The 16,610-nt window shown below is 39.7% G+C and overlaps 1 protein-coding gene across 2 annotated transcripts in view; it reads right to left on the bottom strand.

The window, feature by feature from the left end:
- SLC44A1 (solute carrier family 44 member 1) overlaps nucleotides 1,903-16,610 on the bottom strand; it is a 68,691-nt gene continuing 53,983 nt past the window's right edge. For both annotated transcript variants that reach the window (XM_021380164.1, XM_021380163.1), the window contains exons 11-16: nucleotides 16,416-16,572; nucleotides 16,081-16,164; nucleotides 14,910-15,047; nucleotides 12,423-12,659; nucleotides 10,804-10,884; nucleotides 1,903-8,587 (exon numbers count right to left, since the gene is read on the bottom strand). In XM_021380164.1, the coding sequence (XP_021235839.1) occupies nucleotides 8,564-8,587; nucleotides 10,804-10,884; nucleotides 12,423-12,659; nucleotides 14,910-15,047; nucleotides 16,081-16,164; nucleotides 16,416-16,572 (721 nt within the window). In that variant the 3' untranslated portion in view covers nucleotides 1,903-8,563. The remainder of the gene's footprint in view (nucleotides 8,588-10,803; nucleotides 10,885-12,422; nucleotides 12,660-14,909; nucleotides 15,048-16,080; nucleotides 16,165-16,415; nucleotides 16,573-16,610) is intronic.

Below are 16,610 nucleotides of genomic sequence, written 5' to 3'. Positions count from 1 at the left end.
AAGGCTTGCACTCCTCCAAGGCTCAGTATTTAGAACCGGAAGACAACTAAGAGCTGTCAGAAAAGTAATTTAAATCATACGACATCTTGTTGTTGATTCTGGGACTGTGGAAGACATGCATTCTTTTTTTCCCCAGCGGGTCAGAGGGTTCAAGTTTGTCTTTTCTTCTTCAAAGCATGAAGTGTCAGACACCCGCTCACCCACTTATTTATCTCCCACTTGATTACTGCCAGCTCAGGTGGCCAGGCAAAACAACTCAGAGCTTCTGCCATCAGCTTTATTTCTACCTTTGATTTCTTCAGTAAGGGTCTCACAATGTCTGCCCTTGCAGCGCATTTTCTTACATTCTGGTAAATGAGGACTGAGCATCAGATGCGAAGTAGGACAGTAGGTGTCAGAAGAACAGCTTCTGTAGGTGCTCTGTGCACAGTGCAAGCTTCACCCACTTCACACACCCATAATTTAAACAGTAATTAGAAATTCTAAATAATCTCTCCCTAGGCACTAGCTAATCTTCATTAAACATCTGAATACCAGCGACTAAAACTGGGTCAGCTCCTCAGCGGTGGCCCCCTGTGGGAGGAAGGAGCTGTGTCTTGAGGGGAGGAACTGCTGGGAGAATTCAGTTTGTGATATGCTGAGGGTCCCAGCCCCACAGAAGGCCAAGACCTCCTCTGCTGATGAACAACATCTACTGCGCCTCTTCAGCTCCAGGCAACCAAACCCACCTAGACAAGCCATGCAGCCTCATCCTTTAAACAGACACAAAAAAGACATTCTCAGCCAAGGGGACACACCTTCGAGGAAACTGCAAGGCACTGAGACCTGCAGCAAAACAACAGACAGCAGCAGAAGTCCTGGCTGAGGCTGTGTGAGCTGCCCAGGGCTAGAGATTTGGATCACGCATGGCAACAGGCAGACACTGAATGCAGCTGTTACTGAAAATGCCATGTCCCCTTGGTATCACCTGGAAATAGAGATCTCAGACAAAAAAAAAAGCAGCCTGAGGGGACATGGGGCTGCCAGCATGGGACACTGCCTGCATGCAGGGGGCTGCTGGGCCCTTTCCATCCCAACTACATTCACCACTTCACCACAATGCCCTCAACATCAGAGCTGGAGGAGGCTCCCAGGTGAATTAAACCATGTTATGCTAAAGCAGTGCTGATGCGGTTTGCAGTAAATAATTATACAAGCAGAAAACATTGCTCAGCTTGGCTTATTAGTTTATTGAAAAAAACTGGCAGCCCAAAAGCAGAAACTGGTTGTGCCCATTGGATAGAGAGGAGAATTATCTTGCATTTGCACATACCTCTGCTAATAAGATTATACAGGTGCTGTTATGAACTGCTTCTGTTCACCACCCATCTGTAGCTCTCTGAGCTCTTCAGAACATCTCTGCAGAACAGAGACCCTCCTTAGGGAGCAGGGAACATATGCGGAACATTTCATAAAGAGGAGCTGACCCCACACGAGCTCAGTGTGGGACCGATCTTTCAGGAGCCTGCATTCCAGAGAGGCCAAGGAACCTGGCCGTGGGGGAGACTTCACTTGCATATACAGCATAAAGTTAATGAGGCACTTCCATACCCCCAAGAGAGAACCTGAGGAGCAAAAGGGTTGTGAGAAAAAAAAAACACAAAAACACACTTGCTCTGCAAAACCCCACCCAGCCCAGCAAAGCATTTGTATCGCGTGGCTTTTCTTGGCACCAGGACCAGTGAGGGAGACAAAAAGCCACGCACAGCACTGCTGCAGCTTCCCATCTAGAGGGCAGGCTGGCACAGTGCAGAAAAGCTGAGACAAAGACCTGGGTGAACTCTGCTTGCTTTCAGGGCTGCGAGACAGCATTTCTATGAGGAAAGGTGGCTCTTAGCACTCCACAGAGACAGAGAGACTTTCTTATTTAACCAAAAACCAAACTTTATTTTGATACATTAAAAAATCTATACATTTCTTAGACTAAAATACAGTTTTGCATCAGTATTCTGGCACAATGTCAGTTTACACAGAAAATCTAAGATTAGATCAGCACTGTTATATTTCCCTTCTCTTCCTGCATTCACAGCTTGCAGTACAAAACACTTCTAGTTCTCAGACAACAATAAACAGTCTCACATTTACTTTTCCCATTCCAAAAGGAGGTGGCATTCCACTGGAAAAATGGAGCAGTTGTTAATTTATCTTAGTTGAATGTACATTACTCAAACAGCCCAGAAGTTTAACTTCCCAGTTAGAATTGTGAGTGAAAGAGTATGAAAAGCTCTTTTTTGCACGAAGATTTGATGGGCTATGACAACAGGAGAATTTTTTGAGTACTGTCAAGCCTTTAACATTTGTTTGGAAGATTTTCCTTTCTCCTTATCACAGTTACTGTAACCAGCAACACAATTCAAAGTATAAAAATAATTCTTCTCCATAAGTTTACACCTTTCTTGCCCTGAAGAGCAAAATAAAAGCCGGGCACAGGGGACACTGCAGTGAGATGTCTGTGAAATGTAATGTGAATTTTCTTTACTATGAAGATTCTGTGAACTACTTTCTACCTGTGAAACTCTGCTCTCCACGGCTCCACTGGCCTTCAGCATTTGCTCCCTGCCCTAAATTAGAAACAAAACAAGCTTTTGCTGTGTTATTCCTCTTCTCCCCCTCCACACAGATGACCCCACAGCTGCTCCGTTTTTCTAACAAGATACTCTTCAGTTTGAGCAGGGACGGATCCATCCAAAATCAACACCAGAGCACATACAGTATTTATTTTAAAGTTAAAAATCATGAGTTTCACAGGGACTCCAGTCAGTGCTCAGCTTTTGCTGGCTTTCAGGAGTCTTCAGCTTCACAATCACACTGGACCTTTCTGAAGTGGTGGTTACCTGCTCATATTTCAATCAAGCAAGAGGGGAGAGGTGGCACACTTGAGGAGTGGTAGCCACCACCACTACTGTAATACTTCAGAGATGCCAGAGCTGTCTTTGAAACTTCAGACATTTGGCTAATTCTGCAGTTACCTATTACTTTTGCTCTAAATTCTTGCAACTTTGGTTCTAGAGGGAGCCCTACAATTTTACAGAAAATTACCAAATGCTTAAAATACCAAATTGTGCTCAGTATATTCACACATCAAGTGATGGTTTCAGTGAGACAAAGGAGCAGAATGTGATGGAGTTTCTTAGTTTTCTGTAGTTCTGTTTTAGCTGATTTCTCTCAGACGAATGCCAAGTATTTTAGCCTCCCAATGGATATTTTAGATGGATTCACGCTACCTATTATCCTTGGAAATACTCTCATAATCCTGTTGTCTCTAAAGAGCTTTGGCTTGGTTGCATCAGCTTGCAAACACTGCAAGATACCTCGCAGTTCCATCCTAGACCAGAAATTCTGCCTTCTGTGTATGACCCACATCACAAAAGATAAAACTTATCTCTTCTTTCATCTCTCTAAATATAAAAAAAACAACTTGAGAAGAGTATTTGCTACAGAGCACAAGAAATATAAAGTTACTAATCTCCATTATCTCTCTTGTAATGTGATGGAAATAACAGCAGAGGTGAAACAGTTGGAAGAGCACTGAAAAATTTAATATTTAGAGTAAACTTCCATCATCCCAACAAAAAGCTGAGGGCAAGAAATGCTTCAGATAAGTCTGTTGGGTTTTGTTCTGTGAAACAGTTTTTGTTTATTTCCACGGAGGGGAAGGAGTTTACTCCTTTGGGAAGGAGCTATATTTTTTCCACAAAGATGAAACGGAACTTCAGTAGTGATAATGTGACACACAAGCTGTTCAAGAAACAATGGGCTTGAGATGTTCAGATTTAGTAAACAGTATCTGCACAGGCAAAGCCATGATTTACAAAACTGGGATGTGCACTGTTAGGTATCTACTTTTAATCTCTAATGTTTATTCATGTAATACGCATTCAGAACCAAATGATCACTGGATGGTGATGACGAGTATATGTCTGCTACATGCATTTTATTTTGACTCTGTAACATACATTCATAGAATACATCATAACTACTCAGAGCAAACCACTAAAGTGCAGGCCCTGAGGGCACATTAAATATGTTGTCTCCAGCGCTGGCTGCTCAGTTGCCAGTACGCTGATACAGACAGGGCTCATTTCTGCTTTACATCCCCATTTTGTGCTGAAAGAGTAAAAGTCAGCATACTCTGCTCCCTCCCTAAAGGGAGCACTGCGGAGCAGACTCATCGCCTACTCTGAAAAAAGCCCTTTCAGAAAGAAGTAACCACCCTGAGAAGGTGCCGTACAGAAATGTGGGAAGTGAGTCTTGGGTTAACAGTTAGGTAAGCGGACCTGTGTGCTGGGTCTGACCAGAACAGAGATAATTTTCTTTATGGGAGCTCACATGGTGCTGTGTTTTAGATCTGTGATCAGAGCAGTGCTGGCAGAACACCAGTGTTGTACCCACTGCTGAGCGGTGCTCCCACAGGGTCATGGCCTTCTCTGTCCCTCCCTTCCCACAGAGGAGGCTGGGGGTGGGCAAGGGCTGAGACAGGACACAGCTGGGAAAGATGGTCCAAACCACACAAGAAATACACTGTGTCATGGAATTTCATGCTCAGAAATAAAACCAGGGGAGGGAGACAAGTCCTCCAAAGTAGCCATTATTCAGAGATTGACTGGGCATCAGTCTGCTGGTGGGAAGTGGTGAGTGATTGCCTTTGCATCACTTGGTTGATGTTGTTTTTTTTTCCTCTCGCTTTTTTCTCCTTTATTTAATCATCTGTCCTTACCACAACCCACATTCTGATTCTTCCCCCAGTCCTCTTGGAAAGTAAGGAGCAAGGGGAGTAGGGGCTTACCTGGCAGGCAGGGTCAACCCACTACAGCATGTACTTCGTTTTCCACTTGACGTTTTCCCTTCTAGGACATGCTTCCTTATACACAACATCCCTGGGTTACCATACCAAGCTAAGGCCACACGTAAAACCCAACCTTGTTTTTAGCAGCTGGGAGTATGAACACAAACTAAGGGAAGTTCTAAATTGGCCATACCACATGCTGAGTTTAGCTGCAGCGCAGTACTGAAATTGCAGAAGTAATGTGTTGCACTCCTAATCACAGCAAACACAGTGATGGAATGGTATCACACACACAAAAAAACATCTCAGAACTTCAACTCTGCAACTACTCCCCCTCCCATTCAGTCCAGCTGATATCATTGCCTTGGGAAGGTGAGAAGGCATGGGCTAAGTTCAGTGGGACAGGGGGAGCTGACACTCAGCCGCTTGGTACTCCTTTGCCGAAAGAGCAATACAGAAATGAGAGCTAAAAGAACAAAGATTCTTTAGGGCTGAAAGAATCACAGGGGTTGGGAAGGAAATTATCTAGTTCAAATCTCTGCTAAAGCTACAGAAACGTTGCTCAGCCTCCAAATAAGACGGAGGGTAAGAAAATGAGAAGAATTAAACAATTAAAAGAATGGCAAGCTTTTTTCCTTTGAAGCCTAGCTGATTAGAGGCTATGTTCCAGACTGTCTGCAGAAACCAAATGCTGGGAACCAGTAACTACATTGGCTTGAATCACCAGTCCTCATGCACTGCTTGGTTTAGTGGACTTTCCAAGGAGATGATTTCTGTGTCTCAGCTGCCACATCTGGTCCTCCTGCAGTGTTATTCCCAGTGCAGCATCACTAATCGGTGCAGACTGCTTCCCACAAAGCAGTTCATACACTGATGGCAAAAAGAGTATTTAATCCATCTCAACTGGCAGTCACCAGCACCTTCACTCCAACTAGGGATTTACATTTCAAGTATTCTCCACTACCTCCACTAATGGAGGAAAGCAGAGTTTAGGTTTGCCCTGAAAAGTCTTTTTTTTTTTTTTTTTTTAAAGACTCCAATCTTCTACTTATCTCCTTGCACAAGACCACACTGGAAGAGGACAGCTTGTAACCTGGTTGCAATTCACTTCAAATAACATTCAAAAGCTTTGAAGGGCCACTGGAAAGCCTGCGTGTTGGTGGAATGCAGTTTGGCATGACTGAAAAGCTCAGCATGCCAGATACACACAAGAATGGTGCATATGATTTTATTAAGAACTCTGTCATGATATAGATTTGTCACTTAAACGTTACAGCTACTCATAGAAAAGTGTTGCCTGTATCTTTTAAACACCATGTAAATAAATCAAATTTGTTCTTAAAACAGGATAAACTGCTATAAAAATGGTGCACAGTCAAGTCATACAAAAATACAAAATTTGTTTCCACTTGCAGTTCTAGTTGTGATTGCAGAGAAAAGCTCCCACTTCCAGTGAGCAGAGAGCACAAACTTGCAGAACTTGTCACGGCAGATATTTGTTGTCAAAATAAGCAGAATCCAAGGCTTTGATCAAAGCACCTCCAATAATTTCCAACAAGACGGAAATTACAGTTCTCTGGAAGCAACTGGGTATGTGGAAAGTCTCTTAGCCTTGGAATCCAGTTTCTAGGATTCATCTGAGCCAGTTTTTAAACTTCTGTTGCTAAACCCCACTGATCTACACACGTAACAGTGTTCAGTGCAACTGCAGCTTTAGCAGCTGGTACAGCAGGAATGCTTTCTCTCCACAAGCTTAAGGCTGTTCCAGGGCTTCTTCTACATAGCCTGACTTCTAGCTCACATTGAGACGCCTCGCCAGTCAGTGCTCCAGTCTGAATCCTAGGCTGAAGTTCTAGTTCAGTTAACATACATATACACACAAATGTATCTTACAACTTCACTACTTAAGAGAGCCCTCCTGATGTCAGCGGAGCTGATATGGTCTGGTTAAACAAGTGTCTAGTGCTTGTGAAACTGGGTAATTCTGTCTTCCCGCCTCCCCAGCAGCTACCACCTTTAAATATTTTTATTTTCTTTTCATACTGTTTGGTTTCTGTGATATGAAAAGAGTAAATCTTTTTAATTGGCTTATGAAAGAAAACTAAACAAATGTAAGTATCAAATGACTTCTAGAAGCAAAAGTGAAACATTCCACTATTGCCAAAAGGTAAGAGCACTGATTAGTTAAATGACACTATTTTTTAAACATCTGACCCTCTGAAAGGAAGCACAGAGAACTGCTTACTCTTCAAACCATGAGTACAACTGAGTTTCTTTAACTAGACATACCTCTCCACTCCATTGCAAAGCTCCTACAGAAGGGTTTTTCCTCTTTCAAAGGGTTTTCTTGAATGGAGTGATCAAACCATTGAGGCATTATTTATTTGTACAGAGCTTATATTTAGTGCAATAAGTTTAAAAATTCTGCTCTGAAGTATTAACTTTACATTAACAAAAATAGTTTTCTTAAAAAAATTGTAACAAAAGGACTATATAGCATTGACAGATCATGAATTCTTAGCAAATACACTTTTAACCATTTACCGTTACAATAGGCTGAACAAAATATTAGCATTCATATCTGATGAACTTCCAGACTGAAAAAAATGCAATTATCTCAGAACCATACTACTACTGCTTTTTTTTTTTTTTTAAAACAAAAACAAAACACGTTCTCTTATCATTATTCGATGACTCCAGATAATTATCCTGGGCAGTTACACTTCCAAAGAAATGTTTCTCTGCCCTTTCCTGTTTTAACCACCTGCTACAGTACATATAAATATGGGTGAAACAATAGGCAAGGAATGGTCCCTTACACATCCCAAACCTCTCTGACATTAAATGAACTATAGAGTACTTGTTTGTACAGTATTACAGTTCATTTCTCTTTCCATCCTCAGCATCTTTACATCAAGTCATGAATTAATCATGAGTATGACTAAGACTGAGCTTTAATAATCTGTTATTTGAATTGCTCATATGGAGAATCCATGTCCCTAAAGGAGCACTGCTGACGTTTAAAGGAGGCTACTGAATTCAGGCCAGAGGGAGGAACTGGTTAAAAGGTAAGTAGGGTAAAACAGGAAGTAAATTGCATATAAAAATCTTTATTCCCCATTTTCTAGTTTCTGCTGAATAGGAGATGCAAGGGCTCCCACACATATGAATACCTGAGGAGTTGGTTACTGTGATATCTGATACTGATAAACAAAACTGGGCCCTGCCAGGGCTGTAAAATAAAATGACTGCTTACAAACCAGTTAGAACCGAATTAACTATCACTGAAACTACCTTTTAAAAAGCTAAATTTAAGACTTTTCTTGATTTGAAGGTTTTCCTTACATGTAGCTATCCTAAACTTAGTGCAAATTTAAACAAACCAAACAAAAAACTCTCAGCAGATTAGCCATGTCACTGGAAAACTGTGTCTAAACCCAATCATCATTAAGATTATCTTTACAATACCTCCTCCAGATTGTGAAATATCAAGCAGATAAGAATCAACATTTCTGTGACTACAATGAATAAATTTTAAAAAATGGAACAATGATAAAGCTGCTTGTAAAAGCCACCCGTATGAAAAGAGTACATGTTTCACAAAAATAATTGTTAAAAAAAGTATTAAATCCCTGTTCCTTTTCTCTGATTTTGGCTGATTATTTTTATATATATATATATATCTGTATATATATATTGTTTTGGAATGTCAATGGGTTCCAATATGGCTGGCTAGATTCAAGATGAACTTGCTCCAGAGGCCTAGAAAACAAAGTCATACAGTATAGTCTTAGACAAATGCCATAGGTCAAGGAAAACTGATTCAAAGGGGTCACTGGAAACCATAAGGAAAGTGCAAAAAGGTTTTCTTGACAGTCTCTTCAGAGACTGAAGGTTCTAAATGTTTCCTCATCTCTGGTATTAATATCTACCTAAAATACAAATGCATTTAGGGCACTCCATTTTTAGAACTAACTGTCATGCCTAGGAAATAGTCATTTCAAGAAAACTGAGGCAAAACAGTAAAGATTATTTGTTGTTCTTTTGTTTTTTGTTTTTTTTTTAAGAAAAACTATTGAGACATCCAATTTTGGGACTACAGGTTACAGAACAGACATATTAATGATGCTAATCCAGATGCGTCTGAAACCTTTATCAATGCTTTGGTGCAAGGTATCAGAAACTTCCCAGAAGTAATAATTGGCCACTATCCATGCTGTGCACAGCCCTTGTCAGGAAGTGAGAACCTAATAGTTACCTTACTCATCTGGGTTTAACACCCTAAAATTGAAGACCTCTTGAGAAAACAAGGCCCCATCAGTTCCAAACAAGACTACCAAATGAGCAGCAGAACTGGGAGTAATTCAGCACATGACACTCACACTGAGTCTCAAGTGCTCAGCATCTTCTCCAGCAGTTCTAGGAGTTCTTATCATTGCCAGGCTCAAGCGCCTAGAGTAATGTTTCTACAAGAATAAAAGATGCTTGACTTGCCAGTACTTCCTTTGCCTTTTTTACAAGGGGAATGAATATAAGCTTTCATAATGAAGCTTTAGGTAGTCAAGTACAGGTCTGAGCACTGGTCTGTGCTAGCAGTGAGGAAAGCATAAGCAGAAAACCTCTAAATCTCTAATTCAAACTACTGGTTTACAATAACATAAAATTTTGGAAGGATAATTCTTGTGCATGTGAATAGAGAGTCTGCAAACCCAATTTTCAATCATTTTAAAGGCAGCTTCATTGTTATAGTATTTAGACCACTCTGAAGATCCCAATGTAAGTGTCTGTTTGAACAGCTAGAATTACTCCCTGAAGGAAACAATAAATGAGCATAGAATTTGTTTTTAAAATGTATAGACACAGAAGCATTTAGGCATAAGCAAATCTAGAAACTGGTACACTATAATGAAATAGCAAAACACGCAAAGCTACACATCTACCAGTTCTACAGCAGGAACTCATTCCAGCTAGGTCAAAAAGTGCTCATGCAACATGGCTTCAGGTATATAATTTTAAAAATTCTAATTATTAGCATACACTTATTTGGATCCCATTAGATTAACAGACTGTCCACTTGGTGAATAACTGAGTTAGGCCCCAAATAATCTGAGAAATTAGTGACTGAAGATGATTGGATTTCACAAAGTCATATTGCACAATGACAAGTCATACCTTGCCCAGACTGGCTTTCCATCATATGCTCTCAGTTCTCCACCTTCCATACTGATCCACCTATCTGTTACTTGTACCATATAAGGCTGTTCCTTATTCCAGGCTACTCAGACATGCAATGCCTTCCTAATAGGCACATCATAAGTAAGACAGGCTGCAGAAGCATAAATGGTGCATTGTTCACTGTCCGCATATTTGACAGTGTGAGATGGAAAGAGCACACAAAGAGACAAGCAACATAAGTAGTTGGCAATAAAAACAAACAACTGGGAGAAATGTCATTTGAGCAGGTTGAAAGGAATCACTGTACACAATCCCTTGACGATATATAAAGTAATTTGGTGACAGCTTTAAATGCCTGGTTCTACTTTGCAACAACAGATGTGCTCAGTAGTATTCCTCAGGCTTTTGCAGCGTATGTAAGATAAACAAAAATAGTTTATTTCAAGACTGGAAAGCGGATTGAAGTCAGAATAGTCTAATGAATTCCAGAATCATCTTACTTTGAAAGTTCTCAGCAGTTAAGACTATTTGTATACCACACCATTAAGCCTGATGAAACAATACTGCATTTGTTTCATATGACACAGTTCCTTTCATCTTACTTTTACAGGAGATGGTCTCAGCTGTGACAAAAACTCTGCCATCCAGGTGATAGGCAAGCTCACAAACAGAAAAAGCAGAACATCTTGAGTGATACAGAGAACAAAAACTTCTCCTGAAGAAGTGCAGTCAGTAAAGACAAAGAGGGAGAAGAAGTAAAAGTGAAACTCTTGGAGGATGGCCACCTCCTCATCTGCACCTACCATTGCTTTTAGCTCTCTGCCCTCAGCTCCACCTCCCCGGCCAGCTTCTCTCATAGATTTCCTACTATTCTCCACAAATTCCTGAAAAACAGCAGTAACGTGAAAAGTGCTTTACCAGAGCAGACTTCAAATATCTAATCTAAATTCAAAACTTCAGAGATGTAACTGCTCAAAAAGTCAATGCAACCTCCTTCTTCCACTTTTCTTGGGTAAAGTTATCCATAAAATATCAAAAGAGCCACCACAAGGTTCTTCACTATCAAATTCTGAAGAACTGGAAGCCAGACAACTATCTGTCATGGGATGCTGTAACAACTTTTGTACTATCCACAAAGCTTCCCTTTTTTGGGGAAGGAAGGAAGGTATGAGGGCAACTGTCACAAAAACAAATTGCAGTTACTAAACCTCAACCTAAGAATTATGTGTAATATTAGAACTCAACTAAACAGAGTGACTTGGAGATAATTACTAGCAAAGTCTTGTTCACCCTGACTTCCCTGAATGCACATTCTTCAAATTTTCCCCAATCAAAACTACCTATTTAAAGACTAACAGAGGTGTTTTTCATCTATTTTCCCCTCCTAAAGGCAAGCGCTCTATATCAAATTTCAGTAAACTTTAGCTACTAGCATTTTGTGATACCTACTGTTGACTAAAGAAAACTGCAATGTTTTTGTGATTGATTCTGTCCTGTCTTCTTAGACAGCGTGCTGCGTTTTACTCTGACTCTGTACTAAAAGGCAAGTCATCAGCTAGCACTCTCTTTTACTATACGCCCTAGACTCTGCAGTGTTTTACCAGCATTCAATGTTAAATTCTTGGCAGTTTTGTAACAAGAAACCGGGAAAAAAATTATGATGAGAAGTCACAAACATCTTCCTCTAGCTTACATCTGGGAGCGCAAAGGGCCACTTAAAATGGTAAAACATTATCGAGAAATCATCTACTCAGCAACAAACTGAATGATCCGAGGAGCACAATTTTAGTGTCTTACTCTCCAGTTAGACTGAACAGGGAATAAGACAGAACAACAAAAACTGAACTGTGCAAAGGGTCTTGACGTAAAATCTAGGCTCCAGCACAGAACATAAAACCCATTGCTTTTATGCATGACAGACTGAGGAGGTATTTCTGGTTGCTGTCCATTTGAAAAGAAAAACTTTAACGTGGTCACTAGCTGTACATGAGGTGGAATATTCTGATGTTTTTATTCTCTTCTACATCACAAGGGAGGTCCTTTGTTTTTTTTTGTTTTTTTTTTTTTTTAGGAAAGAACAAGAAGCAAACCTTTCCCCACTGTTTTGCTGCCTTCTGTTCTGCACTGCATCATTTACAAGAATTGATACCCAAACCCAAATGATACCCAAAGGTATGATTCTGTATGAGGACTGCTCATCCAGATGACAGCAAGCAGAAGTAAGAATCGATAATGTCAAAATCCGGGAGGCCTCACTACTTATCTAATGCTCATCACACCACTGCTGGCTGAGTAAAGACTCTTATTCAAGTCATGAATAAGACAGCGAGGTCATCTAAATTAAAAAAAATTATACTCAACTAATGCATTCACTGCACTTAGGGAACTACACGCTTAGACTTAGAGAGCTATGGGAACTTACCATGAGAACTTTATCCATGTAGAATTCCCTCCCAGGGCTTCCATCATTGTATTTTGTATCGATGGCAAAACATAAGAAAAGGACATCAACAACCATTTCATAAATGGAAAGGAAGCAGTGAGCAACCAGGAATGCAAAGAGGCAGACAATGATGAGAGGCAGCACCCAGGTAGTGTAATCTCGTTGGTAATTCAGCAACATAATCCCAGCCAAACCTGTACTGCAGACAATCAGGACCTGAAGAGGAGAAACATAAATAAACAAAAGGCTTGTATCATTAGACTTTTCTTATTTCAAATTACTCTCTTTTGCTCTGTCAATCCTATAGCTAGGAGTTGCAGATGCTAGTGATAATAGCATCCTTGATTCCCCACATCTGAGTAGAAATGATGTTTCATTTGTTGGTCCATCAAATGCAAATCAGAACAGTTTCAAACACATCCTTCAATACAAAAGGTATTTTTCAGGTCTAATTATATTTATATCCAACTGTTAATAGTTCTAGTGTTACAGAATATTCCCATAAAAAAAAGAATATGCTGACTATCAAAAAAAAAGACAGAACCAGATGTTATCAAACAACTTAGGTGCAATTTGTTTGGTTTTGGTTTGTTTGTCTTGGGAGTGACGCTTGGGGGGACGGTATGGTTTTTATTTTGCTGTCAGAAATAACTTGGCCAAAACATCTTCCAAGTTTGTCTTACCACCGTGTCTCCATACAGAGGAAGGAGATCAGAATTAGAAATGATCATATTATATTATAGGTCAGATTACAATGGTTCTACTACACATAAGGCACATCATATATCTGTTTCCATAAAACTATGGAGTTATTTCACTAGGTACCAGCTTGATCTTTCAGAATAACAACTGTTGAGGACACTCAAGATTTTTAACATTTATAAACCTTTTATTATGAACTACAGCTAAACTCCAAATTGTAAAATAGGTCATCTGAACTGTATCATGAAAACACAGGGTTGGATTGTAGAGGAGATAGGCTGGCAACCTAACACTGTTTAGTTGACACTATTTTTGATAAACTGCACTGTTCATTTCAACATTTCTGTTACTGGTGTATTTCTCTAATAATTTTAAAGAAGTCCTTTACAGGAGATGTTCTCTAACACATCTCAGACACCTCCATAAAACTGCACTAAGTATTTTATGATCCCTATAGCATTTATATTTTCATTATATATTTACTTGTCCACACATCTCATTGATTTAGTTACTGGACTAAAAGCTCAGTACACTGAAGTCTGATTTAACAGATAAGAATGTAATAAGGAAGACAGCTCAGTTCAACTAGTGGCCAAATTTCATGTGATTTAAGTGGACAGGTATCAGATTATAGTAAATAATGGCAGTTATTTACTATAATATTATTAGTAAATAAATCCTCTGAAGGCTAGTAATTTACTGGATTATAGATCTCTATCACGAAATCATTAAGGTTGGAAAATACCTCCCACATCAAGTCCAATCATCAACCTATCACCACCGTGCACACTAAATCACGTCCATTAGTGCCACACCTACATAGCTCTTGAACACTTCAAGAGATGGTGACTCCATCACCTCCTTAGGCAGCATGTTCCAATACCTCACCATTCTTCCTGAGAAAAAGCTTTTCCTAATATCCAACCTGAATCTCCCATGGCAAAACTTAAGGCCATTCCCTCTCGTCCTGACTCTTATGTGGGAGAATACGCTGATCCCCACCTCACCACAACCTCCTTTCAGATCACTGTAGTTTTAAGCATTAATGTCTCCCTAGAGCCTCCTCTTCTCCAGACTAAACAATCCCAGTTCCCTCAACTGCTCCTCCTAAGACATGTCCTCCAGACACTTCATTGCCCTTCTCTGGACACACTTCAGGGTCTCAGAGTCTTTCTAGTACAGAGAGACCCAAAACTAAACACAGTACTTGAGGTACGGCCTCACCAGCATCAAGTACAGAGGAGTTCCTGGAGAGACAAGAAGCTGACTGACCATAGGAATTATCTTAGTCTACTTCAGTTCTCAGTGGACAAGTAACTTTGTTGCTTATCCAAACAGTTCTTAATTGCGGACTCCCAAACTGCCTTCCAGTGCAATTTTGTCAAAAATGGTGATCAAAAAAGTGCCAACTTTCAACAAAAACACAGAGAGCATAATTCAGAGGAAATGCCTTAAGATTTTATGTTTCTGACTACAAAAACAATCAAAACTTCAAAATTTTGAGCCACACTTTGCTTGACTCCCTAAAAATGTATTCATGCAAAAACTGTCATCATCCAGCCATTTCTACTTGACCTAAGCATATCATCCATTCAGCTACCCTAAATTTTGGACAGTTCCTTCTGAATGTGGTGTAGCTAGATGCAATCAAGTGAGAGCTAAGAAACAGGAATTTTAAGGCATTTTGTATCTGAGGTACAAGTCATTGCTAAGGAAAGCTTGCAGCTGCAGTGGTAATATTACAACTGCATACAGTAGACATACCTTTCCTAGAAACAACATAAAATCCCCAACAGTGTTTATGGCAGCTACTCGCAAAGCATTCTCCACTAGAATAACAAAGGCATCCTTTGCTGAGGTGCAGAAGTTGGTGCTGTTGATAGCTGTGGCTGTGTATGCATTCTGGGAAAAGGAAAGTGAAGATTTACTCAGTGAATGATGTTTCAAAAGGTGAACAGGGGAAGGAGTTAAAAATGAGTTAAGCATGAGGAGGAGGAAAAGATATGGCTTTTGAGTAGTCACATGTCATACAGTAAAGATGCCCTTGAGAGTTGTCCAAACAAGCAGTATGTACCAGGTTGTTCCAGATAGAAGACGATATGAGCTAGGGAATTACCACTCTTCTGCTTCCTTACTCATACTCCATGAATTAAAAAGTTTATTAAAAAAAATCAGTTAAACAGTATTTGAGTATCTCTGCAAGAAGTGAGCAGTGGCATGCAGCAATTAAATAGTTAGGAAAATTAACTGGAATATAAAAGCATTTGAGTCATACAAGTCCACCATGATAACTTCTAGATACTTCAACAGACTGCATTCAAAGTTATCCATGACGATTTTCAAGTTTACACTGCTGTTTTCTTCTGATTTTATTTTCCCTGTTTCCAGAAACATAGCAAAACAAAGCCCAAAACAGTAAAAGAAAGATTTAAAGGTGTATTTAACAGTGGTGAAACCACAGGCCAACTAAATGTCTTTCCCAAGGTGGTCTAACCACCCTGTGTGTCAAAACTTGCAACTCTTTCCATTTTATAAATGACAATGACGCTGTGATGTTACTTATTGTTTTTCAGTCCTGTAAACATGAAACACTACACCCAGAAAAGGTTCAGTCCCTTGTCACAGCAAATGTATTTTTAGAATGAGATGTAGCCTGGCAGAGGACATATAGAGGACCACCTCCAACCACTAAATAAATCGATCTCATCTGAAGTAGAGATACAAAGTTTGCAAAGATCAATACAGGCTTTCACTTTTCCAATATATACAAAGACTAATATAATCCTTGTATTTTAATTTTAGTAATGAAGATTTAAGCACCATTGTCCAGTTCAGTTCCAGAGTACAATACATTATGAGTCAGCCTTATACTACATTTTACGAATCACATATATTATCATTCCTTTCCATGAAACTTGAATACTGAAAATCTTACCTGATTTAAGTAGGTCAGGCACTTTTCTAGACACCAAAGGCAGCAGATGCAGGCTTTAAGCATACAGCGAGCACAAGCATTTTCCTAGGAAAGCAGAAAATTTAGGGAAGCAGAAACACACAGTTAAAAGATCTTAAGAAAATAACATTACTTCATGCTTCAGTAACTGATACTCAACTTGGTAACTCAAGCAGTTACTCTCAGTCCTATGGTCCTTGAAAGACCAAGTATTTCAAAATGACACTTTCAGCCTCCTCAATAAGTTTAACTAAATTATCTGTAACTAATCATCTGGCCTTGAGTTTCAGAAAGGATATGGAATCTATTTCTCTTACTTTTCCTTTGAGTTGTGTATGAATATACATAAGAATCATTCGTGGTATCTTCACTAATGTGATAATGAAAGACCCCTTTGCTACTGTTCCTAGATGGTAACAGACAAGGCGGTTAACAGATGCCAGAATAGGAGTAAATGGCAGATTCCTTTTCTCCCTGTTGGAAAGAGAAAAAGAATGACACAGAATGATCAA

The sequence above is a fragment of the Numida meleagris genome, chromosome Z (genome assembly GCF_002078875.1).
Source record: "Numida meleagris isolate 19003 breed g44 Domestic line chromosome Z, NumMel1.0, whole genome shotgun sequence".
NCBI classification, from domain to species: Eukaryota; Metazoa; Chordata; class Aves; order Galliformes; family Numididae; genus Numida; species Numida meleagris.
The sequence above is the reverse complement of the archived record's forward strand: the minus strand, read 5'-3'. Positions and strand labels throughout refer to the sequence as shown.